The sequence below is a fragment of the Anabrus simplex genome, chromosome 7, assembly GCF_040414725.1.
Source record: "Anabrus simplex isolate iqAnaSimp1 chromosome 7, ASM4041472v1, whole genome shotgun sequence".
NCBI lineage: Eukaryota > Metazoa > Arthropoda > Insecta > Orthoptera > Tettigoniidae > Anabrus > Anabrus simplex.
This window is the reverse complement of record NC_090271.1, coordinates 224,746,466-224,759,079: the sequence shown is the minus strand read 5'-3', so window position 1 is coordinate 224,759,079 and position 12,614 is coordinate 224,746,466. Positions and strand designations below refer to the sequence as shown.

Below are 12,614 nucleotides of genomic sequence, written 5' to 3'. Positions count from 1 at the left end.
AGTGAGTGGTTGGCTGTTCCAAGAGCTCTGTATTATCTTAGTAATAAAGTAGTTAATACTTGTAGAAATTTAGCTAATTGTATGTGTGTATTTAGTCCAACAAATATTGGTGTTTAGTGCTTGTTTGTTTGTAGTAATTGAGATTAGTGGTATTTATATTTTACATTGAGTAGTTCATTGAGTAGTAGGTTAGGATTATGTGATAGAAGAAATATTGAAATGAAAATGAAAACCTACAACCTGTTTTCCAGTCATTGACCGGGTCAGGGATGTAATGAATGAAATATATTAGGCTGTTATTACAATGGGGACGCCACTCCCAAGGTGATTTATTAATGAGTGATAAATGCTATGAAATGATAATGGAGAGTGTTGCTGGAATGAAAGATGACAGGGAAAACCAGAGTACCTGGAGAAAAACCTGTCCTGCCTCCGCTTTGTCCAGCACAAATCTCACATGGAGTCTCCGGGATTTGAACCACGGTATCCAGCGGTGAGAGGCCGACGCACTGCCGTCTGAGCCACGGAGGCTAGAAGAAATATTATATTTTTTAAATATTATTATTTAAATTTCAGTAGATTTGTTGATAGAATACTTACGAAGATGGGATATTAAAAATAGTTGTAACTTCTGCAGCGGTTATATTAGTGCAGGCAATAGGCAGGGTATTTCAAATAGCAGTACAACAGTTCCACCTATCACGAAGGTAATAATTTCTTTCAATGACGTGATACTGTTGTAAATTTTGTTTAAAGAAAGGATTTCCAGAGAATATACTGTATTTCACTGGCGAAACCGTTAATAGTCGTATTGTTATCGATTATTGTCGCTCTTCGTATTCAAATATTGTATTGTTCGCTACAGTTGTGAACAAAAGGTATAGTGTAGTCAAGAAAATATAAATAAGAATCAGCTGATTTCTGTATTCCGATCATTGGTAGTTCTGAGTAGACAGTTCAAGTGTCCGTAATTTATACTTCGCACCCGTTCGAGCTTTCAATATTTAAGAGCAGTTAGTTAATAAAAATCAAATTCCTATATCACAATAATTGCAATTCAAGTCCCCGGTGTAGTTTTGACAGAATTTTTTTTATTTTTTAGAAACTATTATAGACAACTTCTTATTTTTCAACTTTTAAGGACACTTTTTTTTTTTCCCATCCTGCGGAGTAGGGAAAATAATAGTAATCCACCAGCAGTAATAATCACATAACCACATTTCATTTGAGAATTGTAGTGTAGATATGGTATATTAGATAGTATCTTGCCTGCTATATTCGTGTGTATCTTTGCGTACGGAAACCCTTTTGATACTTCATTTAACCAAATGGCAGTTTTCATTCCTATTAGAATAAAATAGTACTAATAATCATCTGTCTACGCATTTAACTTTGTTGGTAATCCTTGAGTAGTTCTTGCGAATTTCTAAATTTAATTGCAATTTCTATTTCTATTTATGCTTAGTAATAACCTATTGTAATTAGGATATGTCTGAACATAGTTTAAAAATTATTATAGTGTACTGTAGTATCTTATTAGAAATTAGCGTGCTTATTTTATTATTGTGAAATATTTGTGTTGTAGAAGTATCTCTAGAAACTTTCTTACTGAAATTCTGTTGTAATTGGGATAGGCTTAACTGCAGTTTAGAATGTAATTGTTGTATATCCCTTTCAGTATTCAGTAATTAACGGCCGTTTTCTTCCTGTTAGGGTGGTATAGGATAAATATATAGTACGACTAAGTAGTATTGTAGTGTAGTAGTATATTAATTACCTTATTGTCGTGTGGTCTTTATGTACTAACCTAGATAATATTTCTTTTCTTTCGTTTTTTCTTTTTTTGTGCACAGAATAAGATTTTTCTTTTCATTATTCTATAAAGAATGGCTAAGGAGTGCAAGTGTAGGAACTGTGGGTGTGGCCAGGCATTAAGGAGTGTGAGGGAAGACCTGGAGAGTTTGAGGGAGATAATTAGGATTCTCTCAGAGGACAGCAAGGAAAGTAGGCCTCCCTCAAACAATGTACAAGATACTGTAGGTATAAAAGAGGGATGGGAAGGAAAGGGGTAATTGTATAAGACAGGTGGTCTAATGTTTTAAGGGTAAGGACTTTGCAGATTAAGGGCTCTATTCAGGATCAGAATTCAGGACAGGCGTGAGTAGTGGATAGGAAAGGATAGAAGGAACAGGGTCATAGAAGTAGGTTCTGCAGCCACCAAGAAAGATAGGGCTGATGAGGAGGGGAGGGGTTCAAATGAGGTGGGTAATGTTGAGGCTCTGGTCATTGGAGATTCCATTGTTAGACATGTGAGGAAAGTGTGTGGAGAAAAGGAACCAGGGTAGAGTGTTATCCAGATTTTAGGTTAAGGCAGATGTTGAGGAAAGTAGAAGAGAAGGAGGAGGGAAAGGAGAAGGTGGTAGTTTTTCACGTTGGTACCAACAACGTAAGACAAGCAGGCATAAGTACCAACATAGTTGGAGATATGTGGGATCTGGTAAATGCAGAACAGGTGAAGTTTAAGGAAGCAGAGATTGTTATCAGTGGAATACTCTGTAGGAGGGATAATGACTGGAAGGTGATTGGGGATTTAAATAGGACTATGGAGTGGGTGTGTGGAGAACTGCAAGTGAGATTTTTAGATCCTAATGGGTGGGTAAGAGATACGGATCTGCACTCAGATGGCCTTCACTTAAACTGCAGTAGTACACATAAGCTAGGAAATATGTTTAGAAGGGTTATAGGGAGGTACATTCAGGGAAACGGGGTGGTCTAGGAAGCAGTGATAAGGGTACAGGGATCTGGAATTCAAATAGGGATGACGTAAAACTGTTAGTGTTAAACTGTAGAAGTAATGAAAAGAAAGGAATAGAATTAAGTAATTTAATAGATATATACTTAGCAGATATTGTAATAGGAATTGAATCATGGCTGAGAGATGATATAATGGATGCAGAAATTTTCTCATGGAACTGGAGTGTGTATCGTACAGATAGGAATAGTAGGAGGGGGAGTATTCATTCTGGTAAAAGAAAAATTTGTAAGCTATGAACAAGTTACATATGACAAACATCAAATTCTAGGTGTAAGGCTCATGTCTAAAGATGATAGGCAACTTGATGTCTTTGGAGTGTACAGACCGAGATTCGGAATTATTTGATAAGATAATCAGCTATGTGGGAAACGATATGGAAAGGATCGTGTTTGTAGTGGGTTATTTCAATTTACCAAATGTCAGTTGGGAAGGTAATGTGAACAACAGGAAGCATGATCAACAAATGTCAAATAAGTTAGTATGGCAAGGACAGCTGATTCTGAAATTAATGGAACCAACTAGAGGGAAGAATATTCTGGACATGGTGCTGGTAAAACAAGATGAGCTGTATAAAGAAACCAAAGTAATAGATGGTGTTAGTGATCATGAAGCTGTTTTAGATAATAATACATGTGATAGAAAGGAAGGTCTTAAAAGTTGGACTATCAGGCAGTACCATATGGCTGATAAAGCAGACATGAGGGAGTTTAAAAAAAGTAACTATGATCGGTGGAAAACAGTAAATAAAAATGTGAATAGACTCTGAGATGGGTTTAAAGCAATTGTTGAGGAATGTTAAAATAGGTTTGTACCTTTAAAGGTGGTAAGGAATGGTAAAGACCTTTTATATTATAACAGAGAAGTAAAGAGACTAATAACGAGGTGCAAGTTGGAAAGAAATAGAGTTAGAAATGGCTGTGGAAGTAAGGAGAAATTGAAGGAACTTACTAGGAAATTGGGTCTAGGAAAGAAGTCAGCTAAGGATAAGATGATGGCAAGCATAATGTGCAGTCATACAAGTTTTATTGAAAAATGGAAGGGTATAAATAGATACTTTAAGGCAGAAATAGGTTCCAAGAAGGACATTCATTAATGAACAAGGTGAGTGTGTATGTGATGATCTTCAAAAGGCAGAGGTATTTGGTCAGCAGTTTGTAAAGATTGTTGGTTACAAGAATAATGTCCAGATAGAGGAGGTGACTAATACTAAAGAAGTATTAAAATTTATGACATTTACAATAAGATACAAAAGTTGAAAACTAAAAAAGTAACTGGAATTCATAAGATTTCAGGGGATATACTAAAGACAATGGGTTGGGATTTAGTACCATATCTGAAGTATTGTTTGTATGAAGGAACTATACCAAGCGAATGGAGAGTTTCTATGCATTGCATGTAAGCTTTGGGAAAGCACTCTTTCTGATTATATTACACATGTTTGCAAAATTAATAACTGGTTCGATAGAAGACAGTTCGGGTTTAGGAAAGGTTTTTGCACTGAAGCTCAACTTGTAGGATTCCAGCAAGATATAGCAGATATCTTGGATTCAGGAGGTCAGATGGTGCGATATACAGTCAGCTTCAGATTCCTGCTAAGACTCCTTGCTTTAAATATTTTTCCTAAGGCAAAGCAACTCCTATTACCAGCTGCTATCCTAGCATGTATTTCTTTCTTCATATCATTGTTTTCAGCTACCATTGACCCTAGATATTTAAAGCTTTTGTAGCATTCATATTGTTCCCCATTCAAATTCACATAATTTCTGCTTCATTATACTTTTTTCTAGACATTAACATGTACTTAATTTTTGACTGATGTACATCACCTTGTTGTAAACCTTGGTTAACTTCAAAAGCTTTAGATAAAGTACCCTCAACCTTTACTTTACATACTGTTGTTGCTAGAGTCATTTAGACCAATCTTGTCAGTTTGTTAGGTTTTCCTGCCTCTTTCATTGCCTTCCATAACTGATCTCTTCTGATACTATCACACGCTTGTTTAATATCAATAAACAGCTGGCGAACATCAATGTCATACTCATAACATTTTTCAGGGATCTGTCTGATAGTAAAAATCTGGTCCATAATAGGTCTGTTCATTCTGAAACCGCACTGGTAATCTCCTAGATATTCAACGTATGGTCTCAGCCTTCCAGCTATGATTTTTGCTAAGATTTTATAAGCAATACATAGCAGTGCTATTCCTCTATAATTCCCACAGCCTGCTTTATCATGTTTCTTATGTATAGGACAGAGTATTGCTATATTTCATTGCTCTGGCATTTTCTCCTTTTGCCATATCTCTACCATAATTTCATGCAACCACCTTGTTAGTCTCTCACCTCCATATTTTATCATTTCTGCTGTAATATTGTCTTCTCCTGGTGCCTTAGTGCTTTTAAGAGCATTGATTCCATTTTTAACTTATTGCAATGTAGGTTCCTTGCTTGATTCCAGGTCCACCTCTTCTCTACTTTGTTCCTGTCCACTTTCTTCTGTCTGCACATCCTCAACCTCACCTTCAAATCCTGATTCCTTAGTCAGCAGTTCACTAAAATATTCCACCCATCTGTCTAACATCTCATCTTTACCTCCAATCAGAGTTCCCTCCTTATCTTTACAGAAAACTGCTCTGGGTTGAAATCCTTTCTTTATATCTTTTACCCTTATATAAAACTGTCTAGTTTCCTGAACAGTCTTTCTCTCTTCTGATTCTTCAATCCACTGTTTCTCAAATTCTCTCTTTTTCTTTCTACATTCTTTGTACACTTCCTTTGTCTTCTCTCTGTATTCTTCTACAGTAGTTCTTGTTCTTCTCTGTAACATTCTCCTTCTTGCCTCATTCCTTTATTCAATCTTCTTCCTACAATCTTCATCAAACCAGTGCTGAATCCCCGATTGTTTCTCTCTGCCCAAAACAGTTTCAGCTGTTTTGTCTGTTATACCTTTAACCGTTTGCCATCTTACTTCAGTACTATCTCCTGTCCAATCTTCCCCTTCATTAAAGCTATTTGTCAAAACCATTGCATATTGCTGTGCTATATTTTCGTCCTTTCTTAACTTAGCATCATCAAACCTGGGTATAAGAGCTCTTTTAATCTCTCCATAGTTGGCTATCCTTTGTCTGTATTTGACTCTTACCAGATAATGATCACTATCTCCATCTGCTCCTCGACAGCTATCCACTTCCAGGATATCTGAAGCATGCCATCTATCTACAAGCACATGATCAATTTGGTTGCTTGTGATCCAATAAGGGGAGCACCATGTCTGGCTCCATGGCTAAATGGTTAGCGTGGTGGCCTTTGGTCACAGGGGTCCCGGGTTCGATTCCCGGCAGGGTCGGGAATTTTAACCGTCATTGGTTAATTTCGCTAGCACAGAGGCTGGGTGTATGTGTTGTCTTCATCATCATTTCATTCTCATCACAACGCACAGGTCGCCTACGGGCGTCAAATCAAAAGACCTGCACCTGGCAAGCCGAACATGTCCTCGGACACTCCAGGCACTAAAAGTCATATGCCATTTCATTTCATTTCATTTCATTTCATTTCATTTCATTTCATTTCATTTCATTTCAGGGGAGCACCATGTTACCTTCCTTATATCCTTTCTTTGCATCCATGTGCTTTTAATGAGCTTGTTATTACCCATAGCAAAATCAATCAACATTATACCATTATCGTTCGAAACCTCATGCAAACTCTCATTACCAGCTGTTTTCCTGTAAGCAATTTCTCTTCCCACTTGGGCGTTGCTTTGTCACTAGTGCTAATTTTTGTTCCAGTTGTTCATAAAAGATATCTTTCTCTGTTGACTCTGCATCTTCTGTTGGTATATATATATATATATATATACTTATGAAATATATATTGAAGAAGCGGGCTTACTCTTAGAACACAAATTCTGTCATTAATGAGCTTAAAGTTCAATATTACATTCTTAATATGCATTATCAACAAAGAACCCTGTACCTCCGTATCCTCTGTTTCCACAGCTATAGAACAAGGTATGTGTCCCAGTTGCAAGTATTCCACTTCCATTTCATTTTAGCTCTAGTTTTGCTACCACTATCACATTATATTTCTTCATTTCGTTCTTCAGATTCCGTTAAATCCGGTGATCTGGCAGGCCAAGAAACAGGGCCTCCTCATCCTATCCATTTCCCTGGCAGTTCTTCGTTCAGACGGTTATGAATGGGCAAAGTCGAATGTGGGGGAGCTCCTTTCTGTTGTAACCACATCGTCAAATGATCGTGTTAGGGCTCATCCTCCAACAGCAATGGGAGTTTCTGACGCAGAAAGTGCAGGTAGCATGGGCCCGTCCAATGGCCCTCAAGGAAATAAGGTCCAATCAGGCGATCGCCCTAGATTCCATACCAAACATTCACTTCCGATTGCCTGTCACATCTAGTGAGGATTGTCTGGACTCCAGTAGTGCATGTTGTGGCGATTGATGTTCCCATTATTGTGGAAGCATGATTCGTCCAAGATTTGCGATACAAATGCTGCATCATTGTCCAGCCTGTCTAATAACCACCGACAGAACTCCATTCGAGCTTTGAATTCCCGCCCATGGAGCTCTTGGTGTAGCTCAAGATGGTATGGGTGAAATTTATGTTCATGCAGTATTCACCATACAGACGACTGGCTGGTGTTCGTTCACCTGTCGTGCAATCGCCCTTGTACTGATGTGTGGATTATTACGAGCTGCCTCCAGAACAGCCTCTTCTGTTTCACCCGATGTAACAGACTTATCGCGGACTGGTGGCTGGTTGGGAATCACGCCTGTTATCCTTAGGCGTCTTTCAACACGGCGGAATGTCGTAGCAGCCGGTGTCGCCTGTCGGGATACCGTTCCTGGTACAGACATAGTGCCTCGCATGCATTTTGTCTTGCTTCCCCATAAATGAGGATCATGTCAATGTATTGCTCTGTGGAAAACATACCAAATGACAGCAGAGAGTACAGTACATTCAGGCCCTAACCAGCGGAGTATGTGCAGGGCACAAGATGAATAACAGTGTCATTCTACTGTTTGAATGTGGCAAACATGGGCCTGAGTTTACATACTTAAACATCATACCAATGCAAAAATATTTGAACGATGCCGGATTCGAACCACCGCTGGCACATTCCGTCGATTGCTAGGTGAACGCCTAACCACATCTGCTATGCTACACTGCTGAAAACATGCTGGTAGTACGACGAGAGCAGAGTACATATGCCATCCGGTTCGGTGTTTAAGGCATTAATTACTGCACTGTTACTTAGTTTTATACATTGATTCCCCTCTTTGTTACACCCAGTCACGAGGGACAACACATTAACATAGTTACATGGTAAAATGACGTTGCTACATGATTTCAAGGCATCATGTTTTGCGAATGGATGATATAACATTTCGCTTGGGTTCAGAATCATGTGCAAAATGTGCTCACTGAACATTAGTACCACACAGTACGCCTGCAGGGGAATAGCACCCCTATAACCATGTGCACATTAGTTGGGCTGCAGCAAACGATATTGGAAGGTGCTGCTCAATCACACTGTATATCAAAGTGCAAACAAGAAATAGATTTTGTGTATTAAACCAAAACCTTTATCTCCCCATTGACTACAAACTTTCTTAATAATCACCCAAAGATATATCCAGAAAGCAAAAGAATTCTTCATTCCAAAGGCACAAAATATTCATGACTTGCATAACCTAGCATTAACAGTATATTATAAAAAGAAGAACATATGAATTAAATTAAATACCGGTGTGGTATATTTGTTCAAGGTGGGGTAATGGTAAATTTAGCAAGTTTGAATTACATTTTAATGAAGGATTTTTCAGTTAATTCAGTTGGTAAAAAGCAGTTGGTTAAAATATTGTACAGTATTGGGTTCCTTAATGCGATTAACACTAATCTATGCCAGTGAAATAATGATAGCATTTATTGATCAGAGTTAGAATTGATTAATAGGATGAAATTTAATACCTTGGAAGCCATTGGTACTGCCATAAGACAAGACAATAAGAAATAATGATTTTATTTATTTGTTTAGATTTATTTTAAAAATAAAAATTGAGAAAGTGGTGATATATTTTTAATAATGAAATGCTTACGTTAGTTGGAAATTGTGTACTATTAGTAACAATAACAATAATAATAATAATCAAGTAAAACATTTTTACAGACCAACAAGAGGTGGTGTTGCCGAGTCAGAACAGGCTACAACTGGTGCTGCTGTGGAGTTGAGATTTGCATATAGTCTCCTTGAGAAACTGGTTCAGTATATCGATACCGCATCAATCAACATGAAGTTGTTAAAACCATCCACTATTTTCAGTCGTAGGACAAGCTTCAAGACCTCCACCAGGGATATTAAATTCTTCTCCAAGGTAATATAATGTGTATCTGTCAATGCATTATGATGTGAATTTTTTATTTCTTTGTGACCAGTACTTGGATTGTTAGTAGTAGTAAGTGAAATGTTTTGAAGGATGAAAGAATGTGATGATGAAATGCATTAGTAGATCTTCCTTTAAAATAAAATGAACAGACATCAAATAATATTGGCAAAAGCCTTCAGCAAAAACAGGTATAAGTTGCTTTGTGTGGACATTGTAATAAATAAAATTTCACAATACGTGATATAAATTAGAACTAAACAAATAGATTCCACAATAAAATATAATAAATTATCCACTAATATTATAACAGGAAAATAATACCTTCCTTGTTTACCTGCATTAAAAGCAAAATTTGTCAAAATTGGTTTTGCTTTCACTTCAGGAAACTGAAGCAAAGTACAAACAAGTATGGACTTTTTGTGTCTAATACAGTGAATACTCAATCAAGGAAGAAACACATTGCTTAGAAGTTTATAAATCATTTCTGATACTTAAATCAATCTAATTTATATATACCTCAAAAAAGTGTGGAATTTTGTGGGAGTTTTTTTTTTCTTTTCTTTTTTTGCTAGTTGCTTTACGTCGCACCGACACAGATAGGTCTTATGGCGACAATGGGATACAGGAAAGAGCTAGGAGTGGGAAGGAAGCGGCCGTGGCCTTAATTAAGGTACAGCCCCAGCATTTGCCTGGTATGAAAATGGGAAACCACGGAAAACCATTTTCAGGCTGTATTGAGCATGCATGGTACAGGTTGAGAACAGCTGTTTTTTATCATCCACAGACTCCACAAACACTACAAATCTCGTTAAAGTTACTCAGATGGAATGGGACTTTCTTCCTCAAGATGACATCAGTGCGTTGATTGCAAGCATGCTACAGCATTTCATAAACCTGAACAATGCAAGAGGAGGCCGGCCATACACAGCACTAAGGCAGAGTGAAGAAGGATCAACTTCCACTTCTTTTTTTAAATCACAGATTGTAATTTTTCATTACTACTGTTTATTTGCGTTAGATATTTGTAGCAGACCCTGCCACCATGGGGGTCAAATTCTGAAGATAAAGATTTGCGTTAGATACTGGAGGAAAAACATTTGAGTTTGTAACAGTTTACATTTCCAGTTTGTGAGTCTCTGTAATACAATAAACAACATTGTGTAACTTTATGATTGCATTGCATCCTTGATATTCTAAACTTCTTTTGCAGGTATATTATGAGTATGGAATCCATTTATGTGCTGTCAGTATATTTTAACAGGCTTTGAGCAGGTGTCTCAGATTTCCTCTTATTTTATTAATTTGACAAATACTGTATGTTTGAAACACTTTTCTGAATATTGGCTTTTATCTGAGAATATGAGTAGACTAATTTGTACTTTTCTAAAGTGCACAACATTTAAATGTTACCATCTTGCTTTTAATACAGGTTGTGCTCCCATTGATGGAGAAATATTTCAGCACACATCGTAACTATTTTATCGCGGTAGCAACAGCCACTAACAATGTTGGAGCAGCATCTCTCAAAGAGAAAGAGATGGTTGCAAGGTCAGTGAACTGATAAAACACAAAAATATTAGTGTCAGTTGAATGTATTCCTCTGTACATTTCTAAATTAATCATTCTAATTCACATGATTAGCATGCTTGATTCAGTACTCCATCCATGTTCTCCTAGCACAAAGATCAGGTCTATTTCTTATTCTACAATTGAGGACTTCACTTTTAATTCCAATAAACAGAGGTTCTAGCATATGGTTATCATAATGAGGTTTTATATCCAAGGTTCACCTTAAAATTTATTTGATTTCTTCCTTTTCATTAGCTTATTCTGCAAATTGGCAAGCCTGCTTCGATCACGATTGGCAGCGTTTGGTGCTGATGTTCGCATTACAGTGAAATGTCTGCAGGTTCTGGTGAAAGGCATTGATGCTAAGTAAGTACCTGACTACATTAATTCAGAATACTGTCATGCAGTTTGAAGGAATCTTATCACATCAACATTCTGAATTACTTTCAGGTCTCTGGTGAAGAACTGTCCTGAGTTTATCCGCACTTCCATGCTGACTTTCTTCAACAACACAGCTGATGATCTGGCTCATACAATACTTAATCTCCAAGAAGTAAGTCAATATTTATTAGAGAAGTATTAAGTCTGTTTCATAATTCATTGCTGCTGATAATGATGATAATAACAACAACAGCAGCAACAACAGTGTATGGCCTCTGGATAGGCCTGGTGAAGGTCTTTTGATGAAGCCTATTGATGACTTGCACATCTGCAAGGACAAATTGTATTGTTGAAAATGGCACACACAAATGCACAACCCCAGAGGAATTAACCAACAAAGGTTAAAATCCCCATCCCAGCTGGGCATCAAATCCAGGACCAGGCTTGTTAACCAGTTAAACATGACGCCAGACACTGTTGACCATTATATTTATAAATTGTTAAAAAGATAACATAGTAAGGTATAGTTAATGTATAATTCTGGTTTCTACAAACTAAGTTTATTACTGTAGACAGAAGTAAAGAAATTATTATAATCATGCCAAGCTCAGTGATGCAGTTCATAGTTGTTGTCCTTCTCTTTCTGAGTATAAGGGTTTAATCCTGGCTGATGTTAGTGCCATTTGAGGGCGTTTAAATTTGATAACTCTGGGTTATTGGCTTCTGTTAGATTAAAGAACCTCTGCAGGACATACTTCCATATCCTAACTGTCCCTTAAAATATATAGCTATTCAGGGGACATTATGCTAAAAATATTATATAAAATCATTATTATAAAGGTTATATGAGTTATATACTAGTTGTAGTAGCCGTCGTTGGCAGTACAATCATTTAGCATGTGCACTCTTGTCCACCCTTCATTTTGTCCCCCAGATGCTGAGGCACATAAGTGGACATTTCTCTCCCTGTCAGTAGCTTGTCATGATGTAATGCCTTCCTGGATCTCTGTGGCACTGTGCAGTTTCATTTTTAAAATTAATGAATTTTTTGTTTGTTTGTTTTTTGTTTATTTATTTGCATATTTATTTATATTGCCAATCATGATTTGACCTCTTCCTTCTCATATAAAAGAAAACCAAGTATCAAGTTCATATTTTTTAAAATACTAACAGATATACAAAGCCTTTAACATGTTGCCAGAACAAATTCCACAGCAACTTACTTTACAGTCTGAGTTAGTTACTGGCTCTTGGAATTACAGATGAATGTTGCTAATTTGATTTTATTGGGAAAAGGGGAGAACAAAATTTCTAAATAAATATTGCCTGCTGACCAACATTCTGATGGTGAAAATTGTTTCCATCAACAGGACTCGAGACAATTAACCATGGTGTCAGATCATAATGATCATGACCACTAGGTGGGATAAAATCCCTTATATATACT

General features: G+C 37.0%; 1 protein-coding gene across 1 annotated transcript in view; it reads left to right on the top strand.

Moving 5' to 3' along the window:
* The window catches only part of RyR (Ryanodine receptor), a 623,761-nt gene that overhangs the window by 441,830 nt on the left and 169,317 nt on the right, over window positions 1–12,614 (top strand). The window contains exons 62-65 of the mRNA XM_067151578.2: window positions 9,001–9,205; window positions 10,647–10,765; window positions 11,042–11,152; window positions 11,237–11,339. Of these exons, the coding sequence (XP_067007679.2) occupies window positions 9,001–9,205; window positions 10,647–10,765; window positions 11,042–11,152; window positions 11,237–11,339 (538 nt within the window). The remainder of the gene's footprint in view (window positions 1–9,000; window positions 9,206–10,646; window positions 10,766–11,041; window positions 11,153–11,236; window positions 11,340–12,614) is intronic.